General features: G+C 40.6%; 3 protein-coding genes across 17 annotated transcripts in view; 1 reads left to right on the top strand and 2 right to left on the bottom strand.

Moving 5' to 3' along the window:
- Positions 1 to 14,464, bottom strand: part of l(1)G0196 (inositol hexakisphosphate and diphosphoinositol-pentakisphosphate kinase) — a 29,728-nt gene extending 15,264 nt beyond the window's left edge. For 3 of the 14 annotated variants that reach the window (XM_028309478.1, XM_028309487.1, XM_028309480.1), the window contains exons 1-16: positions 13,536 to 13,726; positions 12,841 to 13,020; positions 12,176 to 12,316; positions 12,006 to 12,096; positions 11,781 to 11,935; positions 11,416 to 11,503; positions 11,128 to 11,332; positions 10,752 to 11,033; positions 10,180 to 10,368; positions 9,271 to 9,377; positions 7,935 to 8,075; positions 6,690 to 6,921; positions 5,958 to 6,166; positions 2,718 to 2,944; positions 2,166 to 2,302; positions 296 to 428 (exon numbers count right to left, since the gene is read on the bottom strand). In XM_028309478.1, the coding sequence (XP_028165279.1) occupies positions 296 to 428; positions 2,166 to 2,302; positions 2,718 to 2,944; positions 5,958 to 6,166; positions 6,690 to 6,921; positions 7,935 to 8,075; positions 9,271 to 9,377; positions 10,180 to 10,368; positions 10,752 to 11,033; positions 11,128 to 11,332; positions 11,416 to 11,503; positions 11,781 to 11,935; positions 12,006 to 12,096; positions 12,176 to 12,316; positions 12,841 to 13,020; positions 13,536 to 13,646 (2,628 nt within the window). In that variant the 5' untranslated portion in view covers positions 13,647 to 13,726. Of the gene's footprint in view, positions 1 to 295; positions 429 to 2,165; positions 2,303 to 2,717; positions 2,945 to 5,957; positions 6,167 to 6,689; positions 6,922 to 7,934; positions 8,076 to 9,270; positions 9,378 to 10,179; positions 10,369 to 10,751; positions 11,034 to 11,127; positions 11,333 to 11,415; positions 11,504 to 11,780; positions 11,936 to 12,005; positions 12,097 to 12,175; positions 12,317 to 12,840; positions 13,021 to 13,535; positions 13,732 to 13,784; positions 13,877 to 14,199 lie in introns of those variants that run through there. The other 11 variants (XM_028309488.1, XM_028309484.1, XM_028309490.1 and 8 more) reach the window with 9 other exon arrangements.
- On the top strand, positions 13,974 to 18,272 carry LOC114356366 (probable tRNA (uracil-O(2)-)-methyltransferase). Of its 2 annotated transcripts, none has more exons than XM_028309492.1 (5): positions 13,974 to 14,126; positions 15,595 to 15,782; positions 15,863 to 16,102; positions 16,187 to 17,246; positions 17,513 to 18,272. In XM_028309492.1, exons 2-4 carry the CDS (start codon positions 15,690 to 15,692, stop codon positions 17,045 to 17,047), a joined length of 1,194 nt encoding a protein of 397 aa, XP_028165293.1. In that variant the 5' UTR covers positions 13,974 to 14,126; positions 15,595 to 15,689; the 3' UTR covers positions 17,048 to 17,246; positions 17,513 to 18,272. The 2 variants fall into 2 exon arrangements, with proteins under 2 accessions (XP_028165293.1, XP_028165292.1); XM_028309491.1 differs by lacking the exon at positions 13,974 to 14,126 and adding an exon at positions 14,902 to 15,512.
- On the bottom strand, positions 17,644 to 19,410 carry Pex5 (peroxisomal biogenesis factor 5). The gene has a single exon (XM_028309493.1). The coding sequence runs from the start codon at positions 19,269 to 19,271 to the stop codon at positions 17,679 to 17,681; it is 1,593 nt and encodes a 530-aa protein (XP_028165294.1). The 5' UTR covers positions 19,272 to 19,410; the 3' UTR covers positions 17,644 to 17,678.
- Positions 19,411 to 19,634: the final 224 nt, after the last annotated feature.

The following is a 19,634-nucleotide window of genomic DNA, read 5'->3' as shown; positions in this document are numbered from 1 at the left end:
GTTTCGTGTATGGAAAAATGTGTCAAATTTCGCGGAGAATACTTTAAAAAGCAATAAATACATTTTTAAATAGTAATGTTGTTTCACTTCCTTGATTCCCGAAATTTTCAGTGCCGCCCTCGTATGCTCATCAGTTTGTCTTTAAGGTTCTTTATTGCTTGCCCTTGCCTCTTGCTTGTCGTTAAAGTTACATTAGCAGCAACCCCACCTCTCACATGTCATTAAGGTCGCTTATTCCTTAAATACCCTCAGCGATCAACCCTCCTACTCAGCGTTAAGGTCGCATGTCGCTTACGTCCAGCAGCCCGCCGAAGCGCAGCACGGTGAGCAGCGAGTGCACGTGGGACTCGCTGGTGAAGTAAAGGCGCGTGCGCACGTGGCGGCCGGGGCTGGACACGCCGTGGCTGTACCTGCCGCAGCGAGGACAACTGTCAGCTGTATATTAGGCTTTCTTTACTTCACAATATGAACTATAATATTGTTTTGTTTGTGACTTGATGTTAAAAGAATTTACTCATGTTTATCAAATAATGTACAGCCTTGGCCAAAAGTATTGAGCACCCCCTAAATACTGCTTATACGTGATAACTATAAAAGATACTCAAAGATATTTGATAAAAACCTTTCTTTGACAGGTTTTGAAACATAAACTCACGGCACAACGTGCAATAAAACACGTTTCGAGATGTTTAGCTATGATACTGTAGTATTGTTAGTCTTTGAAAAATCATAAAAAATCTTCTTCCGACCTCGCTGCTGAGTTATCAGCTGAAATTAATACGCCGATTTCTGCAAGAACAACTCGCAGAAGACTCCAAGAAGCTGGGCTTAAGGGCTATACAGCCAGAAAGAAGCCATGGCTCTCAGTAAAGACCAAAACAGCTCGTTACGAGTAGGCTTTAAAATACCAAACTTTTACCGAGGAAGATTAGAAAAATATTGTGTGGTCAGATGAATCAAACTTTGAGGTAAGTTAGCCAATATCATGTAATAACAATACGCGACAATAATATTATAAAACTATATTTGTAAAAATAAATATTGGACCGAAAAACACTTAACAAAATTTCGTTACTTTACGATTGTTGGCACACCTGGTGTGACATTTGTCCGTCGTCGAGTAGACGAAGAATTTACCCCGGAGTGTAAGGTACCTACCGTCAAACATGGCGGCGGCAGTGTGATGGTCTGGGGGTGCATGAGCGCCGCAGGAGTTGGGGAAATGTTTGTGTGTGAAGGACGCATGGACTCTACAAAGTACATAAACGTTCTTGAATCCGCACTTCTGCCCTCGTTTACAACACTTTTTGGTGACACCAACATGGAAAGCGTCAAATTCCAGCAGGATAACGCACCTTGTCACAAACGAGGGCTGGTTTAGTGACAATAACATCGAGCTGCTTGAATGGTCTGCCCAGTCACCAGACCTGAACCCCATCGAGCATTTGTGGGGTCTATTGAAGGACAAGGTCCGGCGCCATTGAATAAAAACAAAAGAAGACCTAAAACGTCGCTTGCGGGAAGAGTGGAACGCTTTAACATGTGACGATTGTAATAAATTAGTACAATCTTTACCAAAAATAACTTCTGCAGTAATTAAGGCAAAGGGTGGTCCAACAAAGTATTAATTTTTTGTTGTTAATAAACAATATAAAACTGTTAAAAACTGTTTTGATTCAGACACATGTATAATTCCTTCAAAATTAATAAATATCATGGGTGCTCAATACTTTTGGCCAAGGCTGTACTTCTAGACCAAATGCAAATTGTGTAAATCGCGTGCAAGTTTAGTACGTTACGTTAAAGACAGTGCACGTTAATAACGACAACTTTTTTATGGTTTGGGACTTGTGTAAGGTTCAGTGAAAGTAAAGGACCTACATACTTTAAAGAACTTTAATTTATCGGTTTGTTATTATGAGTGTTAATTTGTCGACTAAAATCTTCGCAGGTACATCTGCTCCTGCAAAGTAGATTATATTGAAAATATAACTGAATCGTGTACACATCGATATGCGTCAACGAAATGTTAAATGAGTCTATTGAATAATAAATGGTTATGATTGATGATGGTGAAACAAAATGAACTCTTAAAATCACAATTGAAGCAATACTAGACACAAACAAACATCGACTATATTATACTGAACTAATTATCGACTAACCTGGGGTTCAATCTGTTGACGGTCTCCTCTCCAGACTCCTCGATGTTCCTCTGCAAATCCGCGCGTATCTTCTTCAGAAGAGGCGTGCAAATGCCTTGGCCGATCGTCAGCTTCTCTTGCATCGTTAGACCGTATTCCTGGACAATAACAATGAAAGTTCTTTAACTTACTCATCTCAGATTCATTAATATTTTATTAAATACTGCATTAAGTTATAAGACAGTTACACATTTCTTGATACATTTTGTCATAATGAGAGTTATGATTTTTTTACATAACATCGGCATTTTCACACACAAATGGATCGCGAATGACTCCAAAATATGTCGATAAATCGAGGATCGTTCTTGGAATAAATAGCACCAATTTTATCCAAGTATTTCTCAAATAGAGCGAATTCTTATTGGACCAATCTAACTTACATTCATATTATGTAGGTATTTCTATCCTTTTTTATCCAGCCTAACTTTTCATCGGGTTCGGGAATAATGCCCTAACTAAATAAATCTTCTTTATGCACAAACAGAAATTCAATTTCAGTTTTGTACTAACCTGCGGTATAACGATATCAGCCAAGTACTTGGCATACATATACAGCTCCTCCGCCTGGTCAAACTGTAACGTGTGCTGGTTGTGCTGCAGATCATACTTGATGCAGTCGTAGATGTCTGGGATCTTCGAGATGTCGTATGTCTTGTTCTTAGTACAGAAGTCCTTCTCGATTTTGCCCCAACGACGCCCCATCAGCTCCCACGTCTCGCCGTGGTAGAGGATTGAGTCTGGAAATTAATAAAACTCAATAAAACTCATTTATTTCTGTAAGTAGGCTTTAAAAAAGCACTTTTACACGTCCCAGTATTAACCCTACCACTGCTTCAGGACAATAAATGGGCCAGTGCTGAGAAGAAGCAGCGCAAGAAACTCAGACACTATTGTCAGCCTCTTTTTAAAATGTTTACAGGTTTTCAAAATACATAGTTATAAATATTTATGCAAGCTAGGCAGTTACGCATCCCAAACATTTTTATCTTTTAAATAATCATCGACTTTATAGTAGCCCTTTTTCATTAAGGTACTTTTAATATGTGCTTTGAATTTATGAATGGGTAGTTCTACAACAGTTTGTGGTAATTTATTAAATAATTTAATACATTTCCCCATAAATGAATTCCCAATCTTATGCAGTCTGAAATTTGGAACGGCAAGTTTATTTTTGTTTCTTGTATTAAAGTTATGCAAATCGCTCTTTTTCGTGAATTGCTCTATATTCTTGCGAACATATAAAAGGTTTTCATAAATGAACTGTGAAGCTACTGTCAGTATGTTAATTTCCTTAAAAAAATCTTTCAAGGAGAATAATAATGAAGCGATTGCAGAGTGACGTCACAATACTTGTCTATGCTTTACTAAATAGGTGGGAGAACTGCGTTTTGAATGGTGGTGTCAAGTAGTCTATTTATAATATAGTTCCAAAATACTGAACTGTCCTATCCATGACATTGACAGTGGGGCGCCACCGTCAATACCGGATCGCTGGTTCCGATTTTTGCCATGTTGGAAGCCATATAGTTGAACGATGGTAGCGCCCCCCTGTCATTGAGTTTGGTGGGACAGTTCAGCGTGGGTCATCTATAACCTCTGCCAACGAACCAATCAAACTGAACTGAAAAAAAATGATTGTTTTCAGATGAGACAGTGACCAAGATTCAAGAGTTCTTAAAAGATTTTACCGAATTGAAAGAAGATAAGTTTTATGTCCGTTTATGTTTTCATATGGCATATGGTCTATTTGCATCTTAACTTCCATTTGCGATTACCTATAAATGGCTAGGCAGATACATAATTTAAGGTCCCATTATTTGTATTGGTTGGTTTTCCGAATAAAATAAAATAAAATATCGCATCCCTTGGTCTTGCACAGGAGGCTCTGTATAAACCTGTGCACATGACGAAGTTCCCGCGTTCTTGACGAAGTCCACCGCCATACCTTAACTATTTGGCTCTTACATTAAACGTAAACTTAACTACAGCTACATAAGTTTCATTATCGCGTACCCTTGGTCTTGGGGTCGTCCTTCTTGACCAGCACGATGCGCACGAGGCTCTGTATGAGCGTGTGGACGTGCGCGCAGCACCGCGCCGGGTTCTTGACGAAGTTAGCCGCAAACCTTTACTATTTGACTCTACGATAAAAGCACACTTAACTTAAGCTACTTAGGTTCTATTACAGCTTACCCTTGGTCTTGGGGTCATCCTTCTTAACCAGCACGATGCGCACGAGGCTCTGTATGAGCGTGTGGACATGAGCGCAGCACCGCGCCGGGTTCTTGACGAAGTCGGCCGCAATACCTTAACTATTTGACTCTACGCTAAAAGCACACTTAGCTACAGCTACTTAAGTTTCATTATCGCGTACCCTTGGTCTTGGGGTCATCCTTCTTGACCAGCACGATGCGCACGAGGCTCTGTATGAGCGTGTGGACGTGCGCGCAGCACCGCGCCGGGTTCTTGACGAAGTCAGTCGCAATACCTTAATTTATTTGACTACACGCTAAAAGCACACTTAACTACAGCTACTTAAGTTTCATTATCGCGTACCCTTGGTCTTGGGGTCATCCTTCTTGACCAGCACGATGCGCACGAGGCTCTGTATGAGCGTGTGGACGTGCGCGCAGCACCGCGCCGGGTTCTTGACGAAGTCAGCCGCAATACCTTAACTTATTTGACTACAAGCTAAATGCAAACTTAACTACAGCTGCTTAGGTTTTAATATCGGATTACTAATGTTTGGCCAAAAAACGTTTCCCAAATTATCACATCGCAAACAACGTTTCGCAAATTTTCATTTGGCAAATTCTCATTTGGCAAAGCAACTTATGGCAAACTTTTAATTCGCAAATGTTGTTTTTGGCATATTATTGTTTAGCAAATTATTGTTTGGCAAAGTATGGTTTGCCAAATGTTTCATTAGGCAAAAATATTTCACGATAAACTATTTACAAAGTAATTTGATTGGTGCATAGAATGGATACAAATTAGCTTGTGGTTATTATTTTGTTTAGTGGGTAGTTAATATAAAATTTGTTCTACATTAATTTCCTTATTTCATTTTTTTTATCGAAATTTCCAAACGATTCATTAACAATAGAGGTGATTCTAGCGCTCGGCGGCCGCTGCCGCGGCACGCTTCGCTCGCCTTCGCGCATTAAGGGTCACTGTTCTAACCTAACCTAACCTACTTTTTTCTGTAATACCTACTTTTTGCAACCATACTATTTCCTGCAATGTTTTACATAAAATTCTTGTGAAAACCATGATCATGTGCCTTATACTTTGATTTGTGGTTAACGGTGGGTAAGTATGTGAAGTATCAATTTGACCAAACAAATTATTTGGGATATAATATTTGGCAACATAAAACATTTGCGATATAAACATTTGCCAAGTAAAATTTGGCCAAATGATAATTTGACCAAATGAATTAGTTGCGAAAAGTACAGTTGCTAAAAGTTCATTTGGGAAATGAAACTTTGGCGATAAGTTGTTTGCGAAGTGAAATTTGGCGAAAAGTAATTTGGCCAAACGGAAGGATACCTTCATTATCGCGTACCCTTGGTCTTGGGGTCATCCTTCTTGACCAGCACGATGCGCACGAGGCTCTGTATGAGCGTGTGGACGTGCGCGCAGCACCGCGCCGGGTTCTTGACGAAGTCAGCCGCAATACCTTAACTTATTTGACTACAAGCTAAATGCAAACTTAACTACAGCTGCTTAGGTTTTAATATCGCGTACCCTTGGTCTTGGGGTCATCCTTCTTGACCAGCACGATGCGCACGAGGCTCTGTATGAGCGTATGGACATGAGCGCAGCACCGCGCCGGGTTCTTGACGAAGTCGGCCGCCGCTGCGATACTGAGCGATTCGCAAGGGTTTATCCGCGCGCGGTCTTGTTCCGTGAACTCCCGGTCTACTTGCATGGCTTCATGCAAGCGCGCTTTGGCCCTGGAGATGAGAATGTGGACACATTAGACTTCATCAGAGTACGATAGTCTCTTCTCATCAAAACGCAGCCTGTGGAGATCGTTGTAACCCACACGATCCTTGGCCGTGGGGATAAAATGCAGACGCATAAAAGTACAAAAGACTTTCCTCGATTAAAAGGCGAATCATATCATATTAGCGCATGTGGGGATGTGGGGATTCACGTCTAAAGACATTCAACCGCGTGGTCACCCTGTAGCCAATAAACCCTAATTTAATTCTGTGTATCAATAAACAATAATCTTGCTTATATCAAGTAAACAACAATGTTAACAGCATTGTTGTATTCCGGCAGTTAGAGGTAAGATAGCCAGTTCCTCCGTGGTTTAGGATTCCGGGTGAAGCTCGCTTCCACCTTCGGCCTGATCATCACTTACCATCAGGTGAGATACAGGCCAAGAGCTTCCACGTTGTGGATAAAATTTAAAAAAAAAAATAACAACAGCTGCAGTGCGGTTGACAGTGACAATTCACGGCTACTTACATATTCTGCACCTTAGAAGAGTCACAATCGTTATCCAGCAGCCCATTCGTGTTAGCTGACTTGACCATCTGCACCAGAATGGGCGTGAGTTCGCCCTCCAACGCCAACAGCCCTTTGGCGAAGGCTGCAGCCGTCATCTGCACGCGACCTTCATCTGACGCGTAGATCTTGAGGTCGTGACGGAACGTTGAATGTAGTCTGAGCAGACCGAGGCCTTGGGTGCCGCCTTCGCCTGTAAGAAACAGTTACCTTAAATATAGATATTAATAGCAGAGATAAGAACTTAATTTAGGCTGTCCTTTCACTAGAAAGAGACTCTTTCAACAAGGGCGAGAACAGTTGTTTTCTTAACTACTAGAAACGTTTAAAAAGATTAGATTTTTTCGAAGTGAACGCAACTTGCATCATGTATGAACGACTTAGGCCTCAGCCTCGAACTTAGCGGGCAGCGGGGCGGCGGCGGCGGCGGCGCGGGAGCGGGGCGGGCAACGCAGACCCGTTCTCGAAACCAGCGGGCAGCTCGCGCGGCGCTTTAGCGGCGAAGTGTTGTGTTCGGGGTTGTGTTGTCGAGATAGTTGTTTTTATTCGCAAACGAAATGTCTGCGAACAACGGCGAAAATTTTATTTCGATTCAAATTTATTCCTAACGCTCGATTTATTGTGGGCAAAAGAAGGAGTGCGCTGCCCGCTCGTTACCCGCTCCCTCGCCGCTGCCCGCTCGTTGCCCGCTCCAGCGCCGCTGCCGCGCCGCTGTTTTCGAGAACCGGTCTATTTGATTTCACACATAAGATCCTGCCGCTGCCGCGCCGCCGCCGCTCCCGCCCCGCTGCCCGCTAAGTTCGAGGCTGAGGCCTTAGTCGTTTTGTATTGATGCGATCTGACCACGCGGGCACGAGCAAAGATCCGTTGACAGATTGCCTTGTCACGACCGCTGACAGATTGGTTTGCCCGGACCGAGGACCGATTGCCGTATACTGTACACATGGTGGTATGCGGCGCCGCAACGGCACCGTCTCGCTCAATCACAGTGCGGTATGCCTGCAGTGCGGCGCCGGAACGCACCGTCTGGCATATCATTAATTTTTATATGCAGGACGCCGCAGCGATATCGCTCTGGCGCCGCGCCGCGATCGCACCGCACTGTGTGGCTTCTCCCTGACCGAATAATAATTAATAACCAAAGACGTGTGGCAAATTATTTAAACCCATTCACGTAGACTGTATCTAGAGTAATATTATTTGTACCTGGTATGTGGCGCCCCTGGCCGCCGGGGTACATGCAGCGGAACATGCGGCCCAGCTCCTCGGCCTGGATGCGGCCGGCCGGCGTCAGCTCGCCGCCCCACTTCAGGATCAGAACCAGAGACGGGTCGCCCGCGCAGCCTACTGCAATTGCAAACGATTTCCATTCAACAACCAATGTGTGTTACCAGTGTTGACTTATGGTTCGGAAACGTGCCCTAGGCCTTATACAGAAGCTCAAAGTTGCACAGCGTGCTATGGAGAGGGCTATACTCGGTGTTTCTTTACGAGATCGAATCAGAAATGAGGAAATCCGTAAACGAACTAAAGTCGCTGACATAGCTCGACGGTTTAGCAAGCTAAAGTGGCAATGGGCAGGGCACATAGTACGCAGAACTGACAGCCGATGGGGCAGCAAGGTTCTGGAGTGGAGGTCGCGTACCAGAAAACGCAGAGTGGGACGTTCACCCACAAGGTGGACCGACGACATCATAAAGGTAGCAGGAAGACGCTGGACGCAGACCGTCGCGTTACCGTCGTCGGAGCTGGTACTCCATCTGCACCTTGCGGTTGATCCCGAGGAGTGCATGTGCGAGTGTTTACAATATGTGTGAGGGTATCATCATGCATGTGCGAGTGTGCCCTTATGTGCTGGTGTCTATGGCAGTAAGGCAGTGGGTGTGCTACCGTACGCGGGCGTCGTCGGGGCTGGTACTCCATCTGCACCTTGCGGTTGATCCCGAGGAGTGCATGTGCGAGTGTTTACAATATGTGTGAGGGTATCATCATGCATGTGCGAGTGTGCCCTTATGTGCTGGTGTCTATGGCAGTAAGGCAGTGGGTGTGCTACCGTACGCGGGCGTCGTCGGGGCTGGTACTCCATCTGCACCTTGCGGTTGATCCCGAGGAGTGCATGTGCGAGTGTTTACAATATGTGTGAGGGTATCATCATGCATGTGCGAGTGTGCCCTTATGTGCTGGTGTCTATGGCAGTAAGGCAGTGGGTGTGCTACCGTACGCGGGCGTCGTCGGGGCTGGTACTCCATCTGCACCTTGCGGTTGATCCCGAGGAGTGCATGTGCGAGTGTTTACAATATGTGTGAGGGTATCATCATGCATGTGCGAGTGTGCCCTTATGTGCTGGTGTCTATGGCAGTAAGGCAGTGGGTGTGCTACCGTACGCGGGCGTCGTCGGGGCTGGTACTCCATCTGCACCTTGCGGTTGATCCCGAGGGGTGCATGTGCGAGTGTTTACAATATGTGTGAGGGTATCATCATGCATGTGCTAGTGCGCCCTTATGTGCTGGTGTCTATGGCAGTAAGGCAGTGGGTGAGCTACCGTACGCGGGCGGCGCGTTACCGTCGTCGGAGCTGGAGCCACGCGGGCGGCCGCGAGGCTGGTACTTCATCTGCACCTTACGGTTGATGCCCGAGAAGTGACCGTACCTGAAAAACAAACGCCTTTCAATAATGTCCAGAACGATTGAGGGAACGGAAGTAGGGTTGCCAGGTCCAAAATCACAAAAGCCGGACTTTGTGTTTCATTTGGCCGGACATTTTACATGAGTCAAGTCAATTAGTGTCAGCTCATGAGTGAGTACTATCATCATCGGTTGCTAACCAACATCCTGATGCGTTTGCTTCATATGATTCTGTGGCTCGACTTTCGCCTGGCGCGGCAACCAAATAAAAAGCCTAACAAAAGCCGGACAGGCCGGACAAGGCAATATTTGGCCGGACAAGACCCTAAAAAGCCAAACATGTCCGGCTAAAGCCGGACGCCTGGCAACCCTAAACGGAAGGGACTACGCACATAAGGGGAACGGTACATTATTGTTCGTCACCTAAAAATCTTCTGCCGTTCCGTCCCGATAATGTGCGCAGTCGGTACGAGAGATTTTACGCATAACGGCTGCTGTGTCGCCAGTACATTTTTCTGGATTATTAACTTAAGGCAATAGCTTGTCACATCAATGGGGGATTGCAAACTTGCATTCAGCTATGTTTGTGTGGACTAAATCCTTTTTCTTTAAACTTGGCTAATTTGTGTTGAAATTCCATTTTGGGCGTTTGAGTAGACGTAAAAATCAGGGACACGTGTTTGTGTCGAATTTGTGATAAGCTATAGAAATATCATTGATTATTTTATCATTGTGATTAGATGTTACGATAAACCCTGTCGGCGTTCTCTAGCAATGATACCATCTACAATATTGTGTTTACCTCGTATCGGTACTTTAATACTTACATTTCAAGTACGCTTTTGAGTTGCTCGAGTTTGCCTTGCTTCTCCTCAATCTCAGGGTCAGCATGGCGCGTATGTATGTCGGCTAATAGAGCCCGAGCGATGTCCAATATCTCTTGCAGTTGCTTCGGTTTCTTTAGCTTCACATGACCACGTTTGAAGCCTTCATACTTCTCAAAAATCTCAAAGAACCTGCAACCGATGACGTCATTTTATAGTATTTGTTTCCATAACCTTGGCCGGCATGTAAGGACAATTTTCATGGCTTCTGCTAGAATTATCTCTTAACGCGATAAAATTATCAGTAAGTACACTTTGTTGATAAGTCGCAGAAAAAAGTTAATGACGTTTAATTAAAAATATTGTTATTCACAAAACTAGATGTTATTTAGCTATCACGAATGTCACATATTATTATTACTTACCTATCTCTTCTGAGTAAACATTTTCGCAAACCGTAATTTTATTAGGAGCGTGTTGATGACACGTCCAATTAACCTAATTGCAATATGGCGTGCTCAAAATTAACAGCTATGAACAAGATAAGGCATCTTTAAAACGACAAGTACACTCACCTCGGGTGTCGAACTTCCACCTTCATCTTCTGTTTTGGCGTCCTATCACCGTGCCTTATGACGGCCACCACGCATCGCAGCTCCATCATCTTGCCAAAGGTGGTAGGCACTATCGGCGGGTCGTCCAACTGAAACGGCACCGACCAAGGGATATGTAGCGTTGGCGCCAGCTCCCTAAGGATCATATTCCCGAGAATCTTCGCGCAGTCATCGTAGTACTTGTTTGAGTTCTTCACGAATGAAAAACCGTTGACGTCGCACACAAAAGACTTGCCGTTCGCTCTGAGAATGAAATACGACACATGTTTATAGCAATTTATATTTCAAATCACAATGGGTTTCCATCGCTATTGTTATGAACAATAATCAACATTACCTCAACAAATCGAATCCGCAAACTGTCTGCTTGAACGCCAAGCACACCTTTCTCGATATCAACTTTTCCTGGTTGGAGAGAATCACTGGGTATCTGATCTCTTTGCCCTCGGAATCCCGTTCGACCTTCCCGTCCAAAGCTGGACTCTTTCGCGCTTCTGCGTGCGCGTAGTCGGGGCCTACTGTGTACACTTTTACATCTGTTCCTGAAAAGATAATTCACATTTTTACTTAGATGATTGGTGGTTATAGATTTGAAAGGGTTAGTGGATGAAAGCAAACATCTTACCATCAGTAGGCATAAAATCTTCATAAATAAAGGAACCTGTTTTCCTAACTCGAGATTCAGGAGAGTAAATACTGCTACGACTTCCTATCTGAAATTCACAAAAACATAAAAGTTAAAAGACTTGTTTGCTTACTTTAGCAGATTAACACGAAGAGGCGTTTGGATGCCGGCATAGACAGTTTCGTGTAGTCTGCTTACGCATGTCAAGTAAATGTTTTAACCCTCAATCAGTCCACGGTACCACATTATTTTGAATTTAGTTGTTCAAGTCCAAAACCAATGACGAATTTTTACTTGCTTGTCCGATCAAGGGTTAAGCGACGTTACGAAAATTACATTCTTACTTTTCTCGAACAAAGTGGTACCTTTCTAAATAACCGCTGGCTTCCTCCGCCGGCAGACGTCGGGTAATAAATGTATATGTTGTGATCTTCCGCAGACACTGGCTTCTCCACAAACGGCTTGTTGAACACGACGCCGTTCACCTCCACATGGTCTTCTGATTCGACCAATTCGTGATCTAAAATGAACGGTAAATTAGCTCGAAGTTTGTATGTTAAAAAATATAAATCATGAAAATATAAACTCACGTTTTGGATCTGGCGAATCTCTATCTAAAACCGCGTATCGCGGAATTTCTATACCCTCATTCTCTAATATTGCATAAACTTTCCTACGATCCTGAAAGTAATACCACAGATGAGAAATATGATATTGAGTAACTAAGTACAGTAGAAATTCTACTTAAAATAGCCCATACCTGTATATCATACTGCATGTGAAGATTGTTTATAACATAAGGCTTCCTTAACTTCTCATATTGAATGGCTTTGTCTAAGGGGAAGCCTTTTGAGTGAAATGAGATTAGACAGTCACAAATTGGCCATTCTTCCACTCGTTTCTATAATAAAATTGCACAATGAGTTAACAGACTCGAACGACATGACCGCAAGAGCAATGAACATATAGTATAGGCGGCGGAAAATATGGCGAACGAGTAAACACTAGCGATCTATTCGAAACCCGACACCGCCCGCGTCCAACAAAGCTTGTAAGTGTAAATTACTGAAGCCATTCAATGGAATTATTGTTGCTTCGCACGACATCATAAACGGTACCCACATTCTAAGTGTGATTATGTACTCCTACTCTATTAATCTACAGGAAAGTTTTAATCATAGGAAGTTGTTAATGAAAAGACTGCTACGAAAATATCACCAAGTAATAGTGAAACAAAATACGCTGAAACAATGTTATACCTGCAAAAACATACTTCAAGGCCAATGGATTACCAATGCAAATTATTACTCTACATAAGCAAACTGAATTCACATTAAGCGCAATGGAAATTTTGGGTGTACGATACGTTTGTAATATAAGTTTATATTATTTTGTTCCACTATAAAGGTTAGATATTGGGAGAACCTTAAGGATAACCTCCTCTGGGAAGACGAGCATCTTGATGTACTCGAACTCGTCGAGGCGGGTGAGGATCTCCTTCATGGGCTTCGACTGCGACTTCTTGGCCATGGCGCAGACGCCGACCACCACCTTTTTGCCGCCATCGCAGTGCGGGTCCAGCGAGTCGCACAGATCCAACTCGCCCTGATGTTATTAAGCATGTATTCAACTTCACAATCAATTTAATATTTCTAAATCGCTTTTCAGGTGGAGGTGTTTATATTATTGCTAGTGAGGATCATAAATTGAAAAATACTAGCATTTAGAACATCTTTAAACATTTTAACTTCAAATTAAATTATTGTAAAATAAGTAGATGTGTAAGTAAAAAATGTGTAACAAAACCTAATTATGTTGAAATAAAATATTGTAGAGCCCATATAATATTATTCTTTGAGTACTGTAATTTAAAGATAATTATGATATTGAGAATCATATTTAATTAAACACACTAAGTCCCGAGACACTTGTTATCTTATAAATTGGGTCATAATAATTGTTGACAGCTAGTACAGCAAAATTTTACCACTACAAATTACTTATTAATGGTCAACAATATTTTATTTTCACATCACAAGCCACAATCGATGGCAAGTAGGTGCACAGATTCATAAACAGCACTATTGACCCCAGTGTTAATCAATTCAAATTATGCTCACATCTGGCAAGCATTCGTCACAATAACAAAACTCGTCATCACTTTGCTCCTTCTTTTTTTTGTTCCTCCATCTTTTGAGGCGCCACCAGTCCTTTAACCACTGCCACTCCATCACACACTAATACTATCACTTAAATCATGATTGAAAAATTACTGATAAGGAAAATGAACAACCTCGCCCATGATTGGCCTACACACTGTGTACATGATAACTGAGATAAACTTGACATGAATTAACATATTGCATTACCTCACATGTCATTGTCAGTTGAGCACTTGTAGCTATAAATATTCGCCTTGTGTAACTATTTATATGCTAATAGATAGGACAGAGCCGCTTGTTGTCTACGTTCTGAACAAATTGCCACTTTAATTTATACCTTATCAGTGAGCTCTACTAGTGCAGGATAATACGGACAAACATTTGAACTAAAGTGATAATATTTAAGCCATAACAAGCCTTGGGGTGATCCAATATTACCTACTAGATAAAGATTAAGTTCTGCGTAATCGTGTTCATTTCAAATTATAGAGAACTATAGTTTGTTTCAACAGTTTACTAGCAATTCCTTTGTGTGAACAACTTGCCAAGGTATAACATTATGTATACTAAAATCGTTTCAATAATGTTACAAAGATTGAACTTCCAATCGTAAAAGACTCACCGGTGATCTTATTGGGACAAGATTACCATCATCGCCAACATAAAACTGAGGTTGACGAGAAGCCTGCCGCAACCCTTGGTACCCATGTTCGAGCTCAGTGTATGACATTACCTACATGCATCCAACTAATTTATTATATTCCAATGCAACTAATAATCCAGATCTTTATATAATTCTAGGAAAAACTAAGTAAAAAAATAGGCAAAATACAAAAATATTTTTGGATGACAATAGCATTGACGTAATTGACGTTTTTTGACAACTTTTCACTCACTGTGACGTTGACATATTAGCTTTAGTGATGTGATGTTTTTGTGTTAGCTTTAGTTATCGATAAATTAATTAAATGGTAAGGAGTCCTCATTGATTTCATAAGTCTATGAATTGACCATACCTACAAAAAAAACGTGAATTGAAAAGTAAAATGGGTATTGTTACTGATGCTATTTCTTTTTAAAAGACGGTAAAATAAAAATTAAAATATGACGGGTATGCATCATTTATCTCACTTTACCATACGTAAGTAGGATTTTTTATACAGATCGATAGGCCCATTTACCTCCGGTGTCCAGCCAGTGTCCAGTCCACTGTGCAGCCAGTGTGACTTTGTTGAGGACATTCTGTAAATAAGGCGCCTCCATATAAATGATAGTTCATTGGTAGTCGTAATTTTATTTCTGAACGCTAATGTCATTATTGACATTGACACTTGTCAACAAAAACTTGTTCTCATTTCACGTTGGCCAAAATAAAAGAAGAAGAAGAGAAGTTTTTTGATTGAACTTACTTTCCACCTATTTCTTTGTAACTTTCTGTATCATTAAACAATATTTTTGAAAAGCAATAGAAAATGTTCATACAGACTTCAATGTCCCCAGAATTATTTTGGAAGTCCGTCAATATTTTGATAACCAAATTCAATGTTATTAATAAAAGGTTATGGGGTTGCAATACAATTTTCAGTTGTTGTTGCAAACCTACAAATAATATGTGGGAGCATCCCAAAACTTGTACAAAATTGCAAGTTAAAGGAGATCCTCAGCCAGACATAGACTTACTATTCAAGGAATTGCAAATAGAACAGTGTATTGGAGCTGAAGAAGTTGATGCTTGTGCAACAGTTGTTATAATTGAATTACTTCCAAAATTATATTCACAGAAGAAAGCATATCAGCTAATTCTTATGGAAAAAGGGAAAGAGCTTGTAACTTTCTATGATATAACACCAGAAGGATATAACCAAAACTTGTGTCCTGATTTTATTTATTCACTTGCTTTAGAAAATGGGATATTGTCATTGAAAACTAATTTAGGTTGGCTATTACTTATACAGACATAATTTTATAACACTGTAAAGCATTTATTTATACTGCTTAAAATATTTTATCTTTACAGACAATGTTTCTAACTCAAAATCATACCAATGGCTAGTAAAGCAAGTACTGCCACAGGTTGTGAAATGGGGAGAGGAAGAAAATGTAAAGAAGCACATGTGTACTGAATCTTTGAGTTTGATATCAACAGATGATTATTACAAAAAGTATAATGAGCTAAAACTCAAATATGGTAAAGAAATGGTTGAGGTAATAACTATCTATAATTTGTGCACTTTTTTAATAAGTAGTATACCTACATAGTTAACATTTCTAATTATCATTTCTAGATTTGGCCAGAAGTAACAGACCCCTCGAAGTTTGTCTATGAGGATGTTGCAATAGCTACATATTTATTGTTGCTGTGGGAAAATGGAAATGAAGAAAATAAAAAGAAAACTTTTGTAGACCTTGGTTGTGGCAATGGGTTATTGGTATATATTTTAACTAAAGAAGGACATACTGGAGTGGGCATAGATGTGAGAAAAAGACAAATATGGGATATGTATCCTGATGATGTGAAACTAGAGGTAAGAATCCAGTAAAATATAATTTACATTGGAATATTAAATGTAGATCTTATTTAATAAATTGTGCTTACCTGTTATTTTCAGATAAAAACAATAATACCATCAGATTTGAATTTATTCCCTGAAGCTGATTGGCTAATTGGAAACCACTCAGATGAACTTACACCATGGATTCCAGTTATTGCTGCCAGAAGTTCTTACAAATGCAATTTTTTCCTTCTCCCATGTTGTGCTTTTAATTTTGATGGTAGTAAATACCAAAGAAAAGACTCTTCTAAAAGTCAGTACATGGAATATCTAGAGTATGTGAAAGATTTATGTGAAAGTTGTGGATTTGTCACACATGTGGACAGGCTAAAGATTCCTAGTACTAAAAGGATATGCCTTGTGGGACAAAAGAGATCACATACAGAAGACATGTACTTAGAATATTGCAATGACATCAAAAAGTTAATAGATAACAGTTGTGGATGTACAGACAGTAAAGCTAGCAAATCTGACCCTTGGGTGGCAGACTTCAAAGCTAGAGATCCAGTAGAAAGGATAAGAAATTGCACCAAAATAGACAAAGGTACCATAGAATCAATGGTAAATTGCATTGCAAATTATTTACTGCAAGGTTGTAATTTGGAGACTGAATGGTCTTGTGGTAGGTTAGTGAATTTATGTGAACTAATCCATTTGTTAAATGAGGACCAACTGAAAGCCATGAAAGCTGAATGTGGTGGACTACAAACTCTTTTGAGGAATCATCATCATATTTTTAAAGTGCAAAGTGGTCAAGTTCAGTTACGGTATCCTAAAAATATTGATGAAGTGAGCAAAAATGTCTCCAAGCCTAATAAAAACATAAAAGTGAAGCGAAAATCTTGTTGGTTTTATGCTCATCATCCACAAGGTTGCCCACTAATAGACAGTAAGTGTAGTTATTTACATCAAAAGTGAGTGTATTTATATTTATGTAAGAATAATATGATTATTATGTAGATATGTATTATAATAGCTTGTATAAAACTTTAAATAAAAAAATTATTTATAAAATATATTTATTTATAAATTCAGTCTATAATTATTAACTTTATTATACCACAGATATAGTAATTTAATTATACATATAATAGTATAATTGAAACTATACATAATCTACAGGGTGTTAGGTAAATGGGTATATGAGCCGACACTAGCCCATGTTAACATGGTCATATAAATGGTATGGTGAAGTCAGAAATTTGATATCATCATTTTAATTTTTTTAATTGTCATACAAAATAAATTTTATAAAATCCGATTTGTATGAAAATTAAAATAATTAAAATGAAGATATCAATTTTCTGACTTCACCATACTATTTATATGACCATGTTAACATGGGCTAGTGTCGGCTCATATACCCATATACCTAACACCCTGTATATTACCCTCATTTATTAAATGCCTCAGATCTGGAAAATAGATATTTACAACTAATCCCAATATCCCCTTATCTACACCTTTATCACACCTTTAGTGTTCAAAGTATAAAATTATTATTTGTAAGTGTATTATATTGAAACAAGGTCACTATTGTGTAACAGTATTACTCAATTTCGAAAAACTTATTTAGCTCTGATAAATTCCTCTCATCAACTAACTTGGCCACATCATGCTCACCCATAAAAGAGCAAACCATTCTCAAAGTGGTCCAAATAGTTGAGGAGCTGGTGTCTACAGAGGATGAACTTGGATGCAAACTCTTAGATTTGTATTGCTGATTCAATGCCACAAGGAAGTGCTCTGCTGCCTGTTTGTGAGCTCCTAAATTCATGCAAGTGATGCCCACATTGTACCTGGCTCTGATGAACCCGGGTTCCAAATTCAAAGCATGATGATAAGCTTCAACTGCCTCTTCAGACCTTTCACTATTAGCCAGTGTGGCTCCCAGTCTGTTCCACAACTTTGCATTATCACTGGCAACACTTAAAGCAGTTTTAAAACAGTCTACAGCTTTGTCATACTCTTGATTTATGTTGAACAACACACCCAAACCATTTTGCACATCAGGATCAATCTGATTTGGGTTTAATTGTGCTGCTTTGATGTAAAATGTCTTCACATGGTTCTCCAAGTCTTTGATATCTAAATTTTTAGGATCAATATCTAAGGGACACAGGTCACTGTATTTAGGACTAGCTTTCAACCAATCAAATAATGACATGTACGCATATTTGGACATGTTCTCATTTGTGTAAGCTGCAGCCAGAGTTAGATAGGCTTCCAATTGCCTGGGGTCTATTTCTAGAGACTTCTTCAGGGCGGTTATGGCCAGAGGATCTTGTTCATTTTCAGCTTGAGTAGTGCCGAGCAGGAACCATGCCTCAGCAGAGTCTGGAGCCTGCTGTACTGCAGCTTCAAAGCACAGCACTGCTCCTGGTATATCTCCCATTTTCAATTTCTCCTTGCCTATTTCAAGAGCACTCTTATTTTCTAACATAACATTTGCTTCAGTGAAGTTATATTCTTTACTAATGCCATTTGCTTCTTCTGATCCCCAGTAGTCAGAAACATCACTGAGCTTAGCCCATTCATCTTTATATTTTTCTGTCATTTCATCTAAAATCTCATCTTTACTAAGCTTTTTCTGGTCTTCAGTAGTTGCACCCAAGTTGAGCTCTCCTGCACTTATTTTTTTCATAAAGTTCATAAACTGATTGTAAGCAAGTTCATCATCATCCTTCACACTGTTCACATATTCTTGAGCCTTAGCTTTGACATCAGTGTTTTCTAATTCAGATTCATTCAGATATTGGATTTGAACATTAGAAGGACCTGGAGCATGAAGAAAAGGCTGGTGAGGCATTTGAAATGGCCTCATCATTGTTGGAGGCATGAAGGAAACTGATGGCCCTGCTGACCAAGGCCGGCTGGCTTGAGGTATGAAGTTCTGAACTTGATGATTTGTGTTGAGTGGTTGTGTGGTTTTAGCTTGATCCGAAACTGGCAAATTATTGAGAAGAGTGTTCATGTTGAACGTTTGTGGCACCTGAGAGTTCTGGGCCATAAATTCGTGCACAAAGCTGTCCGCCTGAGAAAGAGGTTGCGAGAAAGATGCATCTCGACCGACGATACTGGAGAGCTGTACCAATGAATTATTTCCACCGCAGTCACCTCCTACTAATTTATTGAGTGACATTTTGCTGTAGCACAGTTACGTGACACACCACTATAATTTACCAATCTAACAGTGTAATCGTAGGAATCTTTCGCTTTTATGCGTTCATGTTTATCAAAAGTGCAAAGTTCATGATGATAACGCAAACCATAGAGAAAAGTAATATAGATGACCCACGCTGAACTGTCCCGCCAAACTCAATGACAGGGGGGCGCTACCATCGTTCAACTTTATGGTTTCCAACATGACAAAAATCGAAACCAGCGATTCGGTATTGACGGTGGCGCCCCGCTGTCAATGTCATCGATAGGACAGTTCAGTATTTTGGAACTATACATAGGAAAGCAAACGCTTTTTTTACCATATGTCTGTCATCAGTGTCAA

The sequence above is a fragment of the Ostrinia furnacalis genome, unplaced genomic scaffold (genome assembly GCF_004193835.3).
Source record: "Ostrinia furnacalis isolate ACB-3 unplaced genomic scaffold, ASM419383v2 OfSCF2800, whole genome shotgun sequence".
NCBI classification, from domain to species: Eukaryota; Metazoa; Arthropoda; class Insecta; order Lepidoptera; family Crambidae; genus Ostrinia; species Ostrinia furnacalis.
Note: the sequence above shows the minus strand (reverse complement) of the source record. Positions and strands in the feature narration are given on the sequence as shown.

Bases quoted from the DNA above. Each gene is read 5' to 3' on its own strand.
- LOC114356366 (XM_028309491.1), top strand. From the start codon at position 15,050: ATGTTCATACAGACTTCAATGTCCCCAGAATTATTTTGGAAGTCCGTC. The intron at 15,513-15,594 runs GTTGGCTATTAC...TTATCTTTACAG, and splicing joins GTCATTGAAAACTAATTTAG to ACAATGTTTCTAACTCAAAA. The intron at 15,783-15,862 runs GTAATAACTATC...TATCATTTCTAG, and splicing joins ATGGTAAAGAAATGGTTGAG to ATTTGGCCAGAAGTAACAGA.
- Pex5 (XM_028309493.1), bottom strand. From the start codon at position 19,271: ATGTCACTCAATAAATTAGTAGGAGGTGACTGCGGTGGAAATAATTCA.